The sequence below is a fragment of the Microcaecilia unicolor genome, chromosome 13, assembly GCF_901765095.1.
Source record: "Microcaecilia unicolor chromosome 13, aMicUni1.1, whole genome shotgun sequence".
Lineage (NCBI taxonomy): Eukaryota > Metazoa > Chordata > Amphibia > Gymnophiona > Siphonopidae > Microcaecilia > Microcaecilia unicolor.
Window position 1 is genome coordinate 67,993,895 of NC_044043.1, and position 14,562 is coordinate 68,008,456.

Sequence of the window (14,562 nt, forward strand, 5' to 3'; positions counted from 1 at the left end):
AAGATAGCGAGACAGAAGTTGTCCATATGCTATCTGAGGTGGGGTTTCAGGAAAGGCCACTGGTTGTCTGTCCGCCTGCTGTCCAAGAGGGTCTCAAAGGGACTGACCATCTGCTCTTTTATGGATCTTGGGGGGAGGACCATTATCTTTGGTATCTTGAAAGAGGCACTTGGTAGTGGTGGCAGAAATAGCTTAATGGCTGCTACTGAGCTCATTACTGCTCTCATTTCCACATGTTCAACTGTCCATACTGGTTTCATGGTCTCTCTCAGGTTCAAGACTGGATTTTTGTTTTGACATGGCATTCTCTTGCTGCTCCTCTCACTCTCCAGGTCATTAAGAACAAGGGCTGACTTCTGACACCACAAGCCTACATTCACAATTACCCTGGAATTTCTCCCATATTTTCTATCCTCTCTCAACTTGCTTTAGCCCTGTCACTGCAGTGGCCAGAAACCAGGGCTCCTTCCAGAACTGTGCAATTACGGGTTCTGAAACTGGACAGTAGGTGTCACATTCAGCAGTCACCACAATTCCCTCCCCAGTGGGCCACAACTGTTGCCTCCATAGCATGGTTGGCCAGCTCAAGATCTAAGCCAGGAATCTAAGGTGGGCGGTGGTGGTGTGTGGATGCGGGTGCCATCAACCAAAAGCCCTCCCCAGGCCTACCTTTAAAACTCCTGGAGGTCTAGTCACTCTTGCCTCTGCATGTTCTGCAGCCAAAATGGCTGCCAAGACTGCCGAAGGAGTTCCCAGCCATTTTAGGATTGGAACCAGCATACGCAACAGCAATGTCAAAATGGCCACCTTGACTTCCTGTAGCAGTCTTTTGAGGCTGCTGTGAGAAGTCCTGGCAGCCATTCTGGCTGTGGAACCGGCAGGGACAAGACAGACTAGGGATCACCCTTGCCCTGAAGAGCCACTTGACCACTAGGAGATTTAAAGGTAGGCCTAGGAAGGGTCTTCAGGTAATGGGTGGAGGGTGGTTGTGGTGGGTGGGCAGCCACTGAAAGTAATTGCAAGAGGAGCAGATGGGTGGGTGGTGCACACCAAGAGTGATCGCAGGGGGAAGGGTCGGTTTCCAAATCAAAATTTGGTTGGCGTCTACTGTGTGCTGGGGGGGGGGGGGGGGAGGAGGAGGAGGAAGAACATGAATGCATGACAGGAGTCAGAATGTGTGCACAAGAGGTAAGAGGGTGATAAGTGATTTTGTAAGTGTGTGGTTGAGAACTTGTAACGCAGGGGATGGGGGAGCAGGTGTGCGTGTACAAGAGTTAAAACAGATAGGCACATACAGCACCATGAAAATGTTTCCATACTCTAAAACATTTTTCTAAGTCTACTGCCTAAAAAATACAATTTGAAAATGTATTAGTTTATTTCACTGATCTACACACCATACTGCACACGTTCAACATGAAAGACCTACAGAAATAGTCAGAAAATAAATATAAGCCTAAAGGTAAAATTAGTCCTTACCTGATAAATTTCTTTCCATTAGTCCCAACAGATCAATCCAGAGACTTGTGGGTTATGTCCCTCTGCCAGCAGGTGGAGATAGAGAGAACTTCAGAGGTTTACTATATGTGGTCATGTGCAGCCACCTTAACCTCAGTATTGTTGATACCAAAGCACTGGAAAAAAGGAAGAGGTCCTCTCCTGCCTCTAGCAAGCCCATATAGGCTCCTCCTCAACCGCTCCTGCAGGAGGGAACATCTAAAATGGTAACTTGTAATATTCCTTTTTTTTTTTTAAACAATAAAAGGCAAACGAAGGAACCCGATGGAACTGAAACATGAAGAAAAAACCTGAAGTCGAGCACAGGTCAAAGAGACCCATCTTTCTTGGGCACCACAAGTAAATGTAGTGGCCGAGACCGACCTCCAACGGAGGCACCGGCCACACTGCCCCAAGACGGACCAAGTCGCTGAACGTCTGATGGACTGCCGCCACTTTGGCGGTGGCCTTGAAGGAAACTCCAAGAAAAAGTCTGCAAGCGGCCGTGCAAAGTCAAGGTTGTAACTGCCCTGGATAATCTCCAAGACCCAATCGTCAGAAGTAACCCTGGCCCATTCCCCCCCCCCCCCCCCAAAATGAGACAGCTGTCCCCAGATGATTGAAGGGGGAGAGGCCAAGGCCCCATCATTGGGAACCCCTTGCAGTGGGCTGACCTCAAGAGGCGGCGGTGGGAGCATGCCGCTCCCCCAAAAGGGCTGCAATTTCTGCAAGGATCCGGAACAGCCTGGGCGATCATCTCCCTTAAATGGAATCAGGATGGCCTAGCGCAGAATCCTGCTTTAGACTTGTCCCTTGGAATCCCCAAGACTTTAACAACCTTTTCCAGATCCTCCCCGAACAGCAGTTTGCCATGAAAGGGCAAACGAGCCAGGTCAGACTTCAAAGTCATATCAACAGCCCAATGCTGCAACCAAAGGCAACGGCAGGAAATCACTGCCAAGGATACCCGTTTGGCTGATGCCCAAAAGATCCGCCAAATATGCCAGAGCAGACTTCATGGAAGGCAACGAGCTAACCAGGTCATCCATATAAGATGCCTTCTGAACTCATCAAAGACACACCCGGGCTGGAAAAGACCCGCGCACTAATGCCTGAAGACACAGTGCCGCCACTTTGAAGGAAGACTCCAACATCCTGTCCTGGGGTTCTTTCAAAAGCTGTGCCACCTTCTATATGCAGTGTGGTCTTTTTTGTAACCACCATGATTAAGAAGTCCACCGTGGGCAGGCACAAGGACTCCAGCTCTTCCAAGGGTAGGAATTAGTAAAGTAGAGATGTGCCATAGCTCACACCACCTGCAGCCCGGCATCTGGCGTATCCCATTGTGCCAAAATGAGGATTTTCATGGCGTCATGAGTATGGAAAGTTTTAAGGGGTTCTTAGTTTCTGACACAATGAAAGTGGTGGATGGCGTCCCAGACGTAGAATCTGGAGAAGTGATGTTTAAAACTTCGAGCACCCGGACAATCAGGGTTAGTAGCTCATCTTTCCAAAAGAGCCGTGCCGCTATGGGGTCATCGCCCTCATCCGGCAGTAAACTCCTCCTCCTTCTCAAGCACGTCTGAGGCCATTGGGAGGGAATCCCCGGTCAAATGGACATCATCCAGGTCCCACAGGCCCTCAAAATGTGGATGCTAGGCAAGACAGGTGGAAAGTGCCCGGTAAGAGGAAGGGGGGCCCGATGGAGGAGGGGAATGGCGGCGACGACCCCAAAAGGGGGCGGGGCACGGACGGAGGATGTCGGGAGGCGGAGCTTAGGTGAGAGTAGTGAGGAAGGGAGGGGGGCAGGGGCTTCTAGAAGTTTGCTTTTTCGGGGTGGGGGGAGCGGCAGAAAGTGGGGAGCAGCGGGGGGGGGGGGGGGGGCAAGGCCGTCCGTACAGGACGCTCCTGATGAGCGCCCTTGCCCCCTCCCGATCCTTTTTTTATTTTTATTTTTTTATGTGTTTTCTGAGGTCCTTTGGACCAATCACAGCGCTTTTAGCTCTGCTAATGCGCTGGGATTGGCTCAAAGTTTGTTTATTTTTTCACTTAACACTTTTTCCTGCCACGGAGCTGTCCTAACGAGAGGTCCAGACCGATGTGTATTGTGATTCTTTGATACATTGTACGTTTCACTACCGATCTCAGCATGTGTGACTTTTTTTTTTGGTGCATTTTTCGTTATTTTAAAATCGTTAGGGACTTTAACGATTTAGATTTTTTTACGTTTGGTTGCTGCATCTGCCTCTAAGAGAAGTACCTGAATGTAACTCATCTTGAGCTACTACTGAAAAAGGTGCGACTCCAAATGAATGAATAAAAGGTGTGGGATAAACACAGAGCATCCCTAAATGGGAAAAGGATGGGGGAAAAAAAACAGCAAAACAGAGCATGGAGTGACAATTACAACCGTAAATACAGGCCTGGCACAGAGAGTGAGAGAGAATAAATTTACACAGAGCAGCAGTTAGAGTTCTAAACACTTTAATGGGCTGACTGGATAGATTATGTTGGTCTGCCACCATTTACAATGTTACCATAAAATGTATGGTATATTGTGTAGATCAGTGAAACAAGCTTGTACTTGAAGTAATTCTGAACTGTAGATTTTACAGAGTGGAATATTAAAAACGCACAAGAGTGTGAGGCCTTTTGCAGTGCACACCCACCCGTGAAGCTCACATATATCTTAATCCTTTTAGCCCGACTCTTATTCACATAATACCTCAAGGATGAAGGGCAACAATGGGATGAATGTTCCGGTGCTTTCTGACAGCAGCATCAGGGCCCGAATACAGTGCATTCTCAGTGGGTAAAACCGAACTGTTGGAACAAGCCTAAAACACATACAAAACCCAACGTTACTCCTCTACCCATACAGATAGGCAAGCATGCTCCCCTTCCCCCAACACCCACCTTCCCCCTTACTCATAGACAGGTATCAAAGGCTGGACATGGCATGATACCTGGCTCAGCCTCCCCTCCCCCTGTTCACAGAGTAAACCAACAGAACAGAACTGTACAGAGATAAGGGGAAGAGGTGAAGAGCCATTTCTATCATTCATTTTTCTCTGTGTTGAAGAGAAATATACAGGATGGGAGGCATGGGGAGAAAAAACAATGAGCATACCAAAGTACCTGTTTCCTCCTATAAGGGTAGACACTACTCTGCAGCTATTTCATGTGCCCCAACCTGGTGTGGCACTTGAACCAAGTATAGACACCACACACAGAAACTGTACCCTGAAACTTTCTATAAGTTTCTTAAAGCCTCAGGGATATACAGGAGCAATGCTCAGGACAAGCAGATATGGAAATAGGCAAAAGTGTAACAACACTACCCTCTACTGGTCAGCAACAAGCAAGCAAGCTCCTTATCGCTGCAGAATCAGTGTATATCAGGGAATGCCCAAAATCTCATTCACCATTATTTAAACATTCTCTGAATTATTCTGATCATACTGGAAGAAATTTCTCTCTCCACATGCCATCTGCCATCAATACTTAGCTTCTGACTGAATCCTCTCATTCAGGCCTCTCACCAGCATGAACAATGCCCCAAGCAACCCCTCGGTGGGTGGATGGCAGATGCACAATAGAAGCCATAGAAGGACTTCAAGGTACTCCTATTGCCACTGTAGGTGCAACAGCATAGAGAGCTGGTGCCCTGCCACTGGCAGGAAACATTAACCCTCTATTGCCACCGGTACAAAATAAATACCTGTATATAATATGTAAACCACTGAAAAGCAGTATATCAAATCCTATCCCCTTTATCTCTCCCAATCCTGAAGTAACTGCCCATCTCGCTCTCGTCTTCCAATGGCCCTGTGCTCACTGCTCCCCACCCCCCCACCCCCAATCATATCATCCATACACACTTACTTAATGCAACCAATCAGAACTTGCACCAAGGGATAAATGAGGGGTTGCAGCACTTCGCTGGGGTACAGAGTACTCAGGACCCGGCACCAGAGGTACAGGCAGTGAATGTACTGCCAGTTGTAGACAGATTGGTAGGAGCCCTGTGAACATATTAGAAAAAACAGCAGAAATGTTACACCTACCAAAGGGGAAAGCAATTTCTGCAAATGCATGGAGCTGTATATAAGAAGCAAATGAACAGAAAAAATGAACTATAATATGTTACTTGGCTATGAGTTTGCCTGTTTGAGTAATTCCACTCTTGCTCTGCTTACCCTTATCGTGTAACCCCCACCCTTTAAAAACAAAAACCTGTTTAATTCATCCATCCAGCCCACATCACCTGCAGCTAGCACACATTGAGCTCTGGACTCATAGTCAAGGGTATTAAAGGAAGTTTGTTGGCTGGTGAAGCTCATCTCTCCCTCTAGCTGTAGCAACATATTCACAACCCTCTTTAAAAAACTGGGCCTGAGTCCTAAGCAACTGACTTTTTTTTTTTTTTTTAGTAGATATTTTAATCCAGGGCTGATTAGCAAACAGGAAATTAATTTGTGTTCTTGTTTGCTTTACTCACTGTCTTAACGTTTCTGTACAAGTGTTTTCCCTTGAGAAAATACTTATCAGTAAGGATTACAAAGTGAAGCTGGGTTACTCTGCTCTCTTAAATCACACATCTGTGTTATCCTCCTTCCCCAGCGCTCTTCAGCTTGCCCCACTCTCACAAGCTTTAATCCAACATCCATACTCACCATTCTTTCCTTAATCTCACCCCCCCCCCAATATTCCAGCCAGACACAGTCACTGACCATTTAAATAGCATATCGGCACCTAACCACTAATATTAAGCAGAAGATAACGGGTCATCTCCACTGAATATTGCCATTCAGGGGGAGATTCTATATATAGAGCCAAAAAAAAAATAAATTGATGCTGAAATCAGTGCTAAGCGTATTCTATAACAGTTGATATTTCAGCACCTAAATCTACACGCATCCATTTACACCAACGAAAACGTTGCGTAAATTCCAGCACATAGATTTAGGTGCACTGGGCCATATTCTATAACTAGGTGCGTAAATTTTGGAACACCTATGAAACACTCATTTCCCCATCAATAACCACACACCCTTTTGCCTGTGCACACATCATTACAGAATACACTTAGCGAGTTGTGCGCCTAAAGTCTAATCAGTGCCAATGAGTGCTTGTTATTGCCTGTTAAGTGCTATTATCAGCACTCATTAGCTTGTTAAACTTTGCACATTGTTATAGAATCTGTGCCAAATTCTGCGACAGTCTCTAGGCGCGCTTCATAAAACCCAGGGGTTAGTGCCTAGCCACTAACCAGCTACATATTGTGCGACGTAGCTGGTTAGGTGTGGATATTCAGTGCTAAACCAGCTATGCTTGACAGTTGTAGGCTGCAAATTTATGTGGCCTATCTTTAAATCACTCAAATGTTAACCGGTTAGCACTGAAATCAGCAAAACTGGTTAACATTTTGGCGTTTAAAAACCCTCCAAATATTCAATGTTGTTCGCTGGAAACGGCCCGGCATTGAATATCTGGGTTTAACAGCGGTGGAGGACAGCAAAAATGCTGCCTGCCGCTGACTGATTATCAGGCCCCTGGTGTTTAAAAACAGAAAATCTCACCATATATTTAATTTAATTTGTAATTAGGTTTTAAGCCTGAAGACCTGCTTGTAGCCATATTAAGGTCACAGTTCAGGGCTGTCCCCACCTCCCTACTTGGCAGGATACACGATGCTTTAGGTTTAACCAGCACACAAAAGGGACGATGCTCAAAGGTTTGCGCTGGAGTCTTCACTCTACTGCAAAATGTGTGCACAAAAATTGTTGCAGCATGTATAAAGTAATGAGCATGCAAATTAATGCCGTGTTAAAATTGCAGCACTCATTTGCGGCTCACTGCCAAATGTCAACTTTCCTGTCAGTGCCTGATTGGTGATTGGTGTCAGGCACTGACAGGTAAGTCGATATTAAAATACATTAAAAAAAAAAAAAAAACTCAATTATGCCCCTTACTCCCAACCTGACACTTCTTCCCACCCAGCTCAAACATATTCCTGGTATCTAACAGCACCTACTCTGACCTCCCCACACCTTTTTCCTCAAATATATGTTTTTTTAAAAATGACTTGGTGGTCTAGGGATCCCCAGTCCTCCTCACATCCTGATCACTCCAAGCTTTGGTGGTCTAGTGAACCTCTTGCCCCCTCTCTTGAAGCTTCTGCCTCCCCCACTAAGCCCCCCCCCCAAAATCCCTGTTAGTCTAGCAGGGCCCCCCACCTACCCCAGGAATAGCCCCGCCCCCGTACCTCAAAGGAGCCAACAGTGATGTCCACTTGCTCCTGCCTCAAGGTACCACCCCTACCTGGTGCATCCTGGGAAGCACTGGTTAGTGTCACTCTACCATATAAGGGAGAAAACTTCCTTATATTTATTAGATTTACCACCTTTTTGAAGGAATTCACTCAAGGCGGTGTACAGTAAATGGCAGACTAGAAGGGGAGAGGGGTGGATCAGGAGAGGTGGCTGGGTGTCCACCAGACCACCAGGGCATTTTTAAAAAAATGGTTCTGGGGAAAAGGGGGAGCCAGATCAGGTGAGACGGTGCTGAATTTTTAAGCTGAGTACAGAGGGATGTTTAGGCAGGTCAGGGCACTGTTAGACACCACTCCTCTCAACCAGCCCTATGCTGCCCCAGACCTGATGAAAAGGGCCATATATTTCAGGTGTGAATCATGCTCTGATTCTAACTATACCACATAACCTACCCACCTTCCGGCTTTCTTTTCCCAGGGCTCCAGCACTAGTTATAATGCTACCAACCTGTTTGTAACCCCTGCTGAAGCCTCTGCACCCAAGTCCAGGGAGATGCGAGTGTCTAGAAACTTCTATGTGCAGACTTTTATTGGAGGGGAAAAAGCCGAGTCACTGGTAATTCTGAGTGAGGGGAGCAAGAAGCCATCTGCAACATCCAGAAACAGCACTGCGTATGCTGCAACCCCCTCCCTTACCTTCTTCTTCACGGTAAGCGCACTGCGCAGGTGGATGGCGAGCTGACGTATGTAGATAAAGATGTGCTGATAGGACACCTGAGGATCCAGCGCATAAACCTCTGTCAGTGAACGCTGCATGAAGTTAATCAGTGGAAGTGCATTTGGCGATGTGAACTTTGCATTCTTAACATATGAAATGTACATCTTCTACAGAGTGAACACAATACAAATCCAGGTTAGAAAAATAAAACAAGGTCTGTTTCTATTTATTTCTTATTTATATATTTGGTTTGCCTTGCTACAGAACTGTCATGTCTCTGCCACTCTTGAGCCGGTGCAAGTGTGCTGAACTTTTTTACAGTCCTGCCTGGGTCCTACTGCTGCCATTCCAGACCTGCAGTAGATGCAGCTACCATACAAATGTCTTTCAGAAATACATGTGCACCCAAAGCACAAGTACAAAATACATAAAATGTTAACCTCCCAAGATCACTAAACATTCACTCCTGTTTTAGAATTAATTTTTGTGGATCATCAGAAGGTGAGTTCTTGGGAAATGGTGACAGTTCTGGAATAAAAGATTTCCAAGAACTCATCTTCTGATGATCCACAAAAATTAATTCTAAAGTAGGAGTGAATGTTTAGTGACTTTGTTGGTTTAAATTCTCTCCTAACAAGCGGTGGCTTGACCCCATAGGATTGATACAGTTTTATATTTCAACGTTTTTTTATTGATGACTTCACAACAATATATTCATTACATATCCAGCTATACAAAGTAATGGCTGCATCAGATCTAATACATAATCCATATGGTGAGAATTGTCATCATCTTTACCATTTCCCCCCCCCTTCCATACCTTCTATTATGCAATATCATGTTATCCAGATGGACTCCGAATACAAAACCAGAACAAAATACTTTGCACAGGAAAAACAGTACATACTTGAAACCCCTCCCACCTTGTATTCCTTCCCTCCTTATTATCTCACCTTCCCCTTCAACTATCAACAATTTTAATTAACATTCCAACCTGTTAGTCATAACCTAACAACTCAAAACTATATAATTTATGCATCATAATATGCCTTATTAAACAGAACAATACCTATGCCCCCCCCCCTCCTCTACCCTTCCCTATATGGAGTATTCTTGTTATTGCATTCCACATTTATCTACCTTTTCCCGCCAACTCCCCAGGTAGCCTGGTTTCTTATGACCCCCTGGGGCAATCGACGGCAATGAGGCAGACTCTGTCCCTTATCTCTATCCTTCTCCCACCCCCTTCCCTAGTTCGTATCTACCCCTTCCCATACAGCCCTTCCCTAGCCACACTGTCCTATTAATAGTCATTATCCTGTCTTTCTGACGCTCCCCACGGAAAATCATTTAGTACTTCACTACACGCTCTTGGAGATACTTGACATAGATAAGGTCCCCATACTGCAAGAAATTGCTGTTACTGCTTAGGCGAGCGTCGTGCCCCTCGTGATTCCCACAGCATAAGCTGGTGAATTTTGTTCCTCCAATACCAATAGGAGGGTGGCTTGTCCAGTACCCAGTGGTTAAGAATGCATTTTTTTCCCACTGTACACGATTTGCTTAAAAACAGTCTTTCAGCTTGAGTACCTACTCTCCACTGATTGGTAACACTATATAGCATATGTTCAAAGAGGATTGATACAGTTTTAAAAAGTAACTTCAACACAAGGAAACATTTAAGAACTGCGCTTTCTCTGAATAATGAGAAAGCCTTACCTTGAGGACAGGATTCAGATAGGCATCCTGCTTGTGTCTGCAGAACTTCATCAGAATCAAAAAGGCCAGAACCCTCACTGTCTCTTCTCCAGTACTCCAAAGTACAATGCCATGCTAAATACAGGAAAGAGGCAAGAAAAACTATTAACAAAGGGAAAGAACAAAACCCCCCACAACTTTTATATAAAGAACAGCATTGCAAAAGAAGTGTGGTTCTGTACCACACGTAGACAGACAGAAAATCCTAACTGTGCTGGGTGCTGCTGGCTTGATTAAAACATTTCCAAGCGCATCTTGATAGTTCGCTTATCAAGCTCTTTGGCACAATGCAAGCACTAAGGCAAGCATTAGCAGGAAATTAGACCCAACACAGCCTAGCTTAGGAGTGAGATTTATTACTGTCATGATATGCACAAAATGAACTGATTTGGAGACCCTGCCGTGTCAAGTGTCCCAAGGATAGAGTACTACTAGCTACATCGCGGCCAGTGAAGGACACATTCCCCATGCCAGCTGTGCAGCCAACGTGCATGCCAGACGGCATGCACCAGCTCAGCTGGTTCCTAGGACAGATCCCTATGCAGAGAATTCAACACCAGAACTTACAGATCTTGGCCTTCATGGTGATTTAATCCCAGTCCTAAATGAGCATAAGGGAATAAGATCGTAGCTGTGCTCCGTCTGTGTCCAAGGTACGTGACAGCGCAGTTCTGATCGCTTCCAATCACAATGCTGCATCTTACTCCTCTCCTGATATGGCTAAACTCTTTGAAAGTGGAGCACTTGAACCCATCCCTGTGCTGTACACACGAGTGGGAAGTACGTGAAATGCTTTACCTTGAGCAGCAAGCGGCTTTGCTTGGGGAAGCAGAGGAAATATGGCATGATGGTATTCACATGTTGCAGTACTGCCGTCCCCACAGAGGCTTCAGTGAGACAAGAGAGCAGCTGAGGAAATCAAAGAATGAGCATGCTTACATACACGTATCACCGCTATCACATGGCACAAAGTAAATCACAGGGCTACAATGTTCAAGGCATGGGGGGGGGGGGGGGAAGGGTCATACCCATTCAGCCCTGCATGGCCAGACACTCGTAGGCAGTCCAAAGCCTACATACCTCCTGGAATCTTAAGGCACAGTGCTACACATGCTTAGTAGCACTAAAGAAAGCATTAATAGTAGCTCTCGTAACATGAGCTTCCCAATGGTGTTACTGGAAGGGGGGGTACAATAGAAAAAAAACTATAACTCAAACAATAGGAAGGCCAGTACAGCTCAATAAACTCCAAATGTTTCAGGGATATTAAGACTCTGATGACAATGATATAATATGAATTTCACACATCTGTTGGCCTTCCACAGTAGCCGAGAATGGCTAGACGGGACTTTCTGCCTTTAACACTGTATGGGCCCAGGAGCTTACACTTTTTGGGTCAAATCTCCATCATAGTACACACTCCAGTTGCTGCTACTCCAGGAAATCTTTAATATACAAGGAAATTCCTTAAAACAATGGTCTCCAACATGCAGCCCCCACAGTCCAATTCTGCAGCCCCTCATATCCAGCAACCCCCACTACTACTGTGAGTAGAGAAAAGGCCTTGTGAAGTCCCGCTGGGCTGAGTGTGCCTGCATGCTCACACTGACGGGCATGTGCACCATTCACGGGGAGAGGTGAGTCAACTGGTATGCGGTGCGTGTATGTGCGTGCGTCAATGTGACCACACAGGCACACGCGACGAAGCACAGCTTCATAGAGCCTTTCTTCTACCCACAGCAGCAGCAAAACCTCCCGATGGTGCACATCGGCTCCAGCTTGGCCCCAATTTGAAAGATTTACCCACATAATTCACCTTGAAAACAAGTGAGCAAACATTGCTTTCTTGTCCTTGACTATTATATTGGATTTTTCCACCAGAACACAAGATATTACATTCGTAAGACCCCCTCCCCCCAGTACATTCTTTTACCCTTTAAGGATAAAAATCAATTGTTTCCTTTGGGCTCATGTGAAATGGGGAGGATTAATAGCAGTCTCATTTACGGTTTCTGTAACTAACTGATAACAAGCCAAAATAAAGTGATTAAAAAAATACCCTTGTAGAATCAAAATTAGTATTTCAAATTACATTTGTAAGCCTAAAATCTTTGGTGGTCTCCGAAGCTTTCTCGTGTCCACTTTGCGGCCCTTTATATGGAAAAGGTTGGCGACCACTGCCTTAAAATAACACCAGCACAATGCCTGGTGCAGTTACCTGGATGATGCTGGTCAGGTATGTTTTGATGTCCAGGCGAAATTTTCCCCACAGGAGGCAAGATGACGGCAACGTCAGTCTAAAACAAAAACCAGATGAGGTAATGTGAAAAAGGGAACTGCTGCCATAATTGTGCTCAATATTAAATGTGACTGTCACAAAACGTGTATCCACCCGCCTGGGGCTATCCCGCGGCTACTTAGAGGGTCTATCCCCAGCACAACTCAGGTCCACCTGCACCTGCTGCTTGTGCTCTACACTAGCACCCTCCTCCCACCGACTGGGTCCCAACCACCTCTGGGCGAGTCTCCCACTCTCAAATCATCCCCAATGATTTCTAGGTTACTGGAGACACACTCCCAGTGGTCCCACAGTTCCTGGAAAGCACTCACAGACCCCCCAACATACAAACCACTAGGATTCTTAATCCAGACAGAGACAATAAACTAAAAATGTTTATTGTCATGAAAAATTAGAATAATGAACAGAAAAGGTGCAAATCAGCAAAACAGTAACAGGTAATGAAATATGGATCAATTAGAACACTATTTAAACATTTGTATACTATCTAAATAGCACCTGGGGAGATCAGGACACATAACAGTTCACAGGGCCTCAGCAAAGAGACCTTTCTCTTTCTTCTCCCTAGCTAAGACTAGAGAAAAAGCCAGTACATCCTAGATGAAATTGAGCCCAGAACAAGTTTTAAAAGTAGCTGGCCACATTACTGCAGATTAACTACTTCTCTGTGTGCCAACTAAAGAAGGAACAGTCATTTCTCTGTAACGGCTTTAAACAAACATGCACCACCTGCTGGCCAAACTAGAGAAATACACTTCAAGAAATAATAAGAGTTTACAGGCTTAAAACCCACTGTTTTGTCACAGTGACATTCCCTCCAACCACACCCCAAAAGCCATCCCAAGAGAAAGGGGATTACTGCAAGGATGCATGCCTCCCCCCTACCCCCCCCCCCCCCCCCCACACACACAAATGTCAAGGAACATACATTTTCAGGAATATCAAGATTTCCATAACAGGGCACAGAAGCTGTACTGCCTAAACAGCAGTGGAGGAGTGGCCTAATTGTTAGTGTAGTGGGCTGAGAACCTGGGTTCAATTTCCACTGCAGTTCTTTGTGAATTTGGGCAAGTCACTTAATACTCCATTGCCCCAGATTGTGAGCCCTCTAGGGACAGAGAAAGTACCTGTATATCATAAATGTAAACAGTTTTGGTTGTACCACAGAAAGACAGTATAACAAATGCATGACCCTGAACACTTGTGCAGCAGCCTCTAATATCTCCACCAGGCGACCCTCAGGGGGAGGAATGCTGGCTTCGGCCTAACCCCTGGTAAGCCTTTCCTCAGCTGAGAGGTACCCACCTCTACCACCGGCTGCCTTTCAGGTGCTGTGGAGGACTTGCAGCTCATCTGCATATCCTTACAGCCTTCTCCGGGGTGACACCCAGGTCCACCCCGATCCACTCAGGGCCTCCGCTCTAGGTGCCCAGCGCTCCCACCAGGTGCTGTGGAGGACTTGCAGCCCTTCTGCATTTCCTCACAGCTGTATCCGGGGTGACTCCAGTTCCACCCCGACCTTCCCAGGGCCTTCTCTCCAAGTGCCCAGAGTTCCCAGGTGCTTTTTGGCTAGGATCAGGCGACCCTCAGGGGGAGGAATGCTGGCTTCGGCCTAACCCCTGGTAAGCCTTTCCTCAGCTGAGAGGTACCCACCTCTACCACCGGCTGCCTTTCAGGTGCTGTGGAGGACTTGCAGCTCATCTGCATATCCTTACAGCCTTCTCCGGGGTGACACCCAGGTCCACCCCGATCCACTCAGGGCCTCCGCTCTAGGTGCCGCGCGCCTAACGGCGCGCGGGCATTTTTCTCTTTGTATCTAATCTTTTTCCAGTTGCTAAAGTACCTTAATCGTTTATGGCCCCTATTCACATTCTCTTCCTAGCTCTGTCCCTTCCTAATCTTTTCCCTCACCCCCTACCTCTTTCCGCTACAGGAACTCACTTCCCATCCATTGACTTCATCACCTCACCTTCTCTCCTACCCTCTTCCTCCTTTTTGGCTTTTAATCTCCGTCTC

General features: G+C 46.1%; 1 protein-coding gene across 2 annotated transcripts in view; it reads right to left on the reverse strand.

The window, feature by feature from the left end:
• Positions 1-14,562, reverse strand: part of NOC2L (NOC2 like nucleolar associated transcriptional repressor) — an 87,613-nt gene that overhangs the window by 62,100 nt on the left and 10,951 nt on the right. For both annotated transcript variants that reach the window (XM_030222050.1, XM_030222051.1), the window contains exons 7-12: positions 12,466-12,544; positions 11,046-11,156; positions 10,209-10,322; positions 8,468-8,656; positions 5,383-5,522; positions 4,223-4,334 (exon numbers count right to left, since the gene is read on the reverse strand). In XM_030222050.1, the coding sequence (XP_030077910.1) occupies positions 4,223-4,334; positions 5,383-5,522; positions 8,468-8,656; positions 10,209-10,322; positions 11,046-11,156; positions 12,466-12,544 (745 nt within the window). The remainder of the gene's footprint in view (positions 1-4,222; positions 4,335-5,382; positions 5,523-8,467; positions 8,657-10,208; positions 10,323-11,045; positions 11,157-12,465; positions 12,545-14,562) is intronic.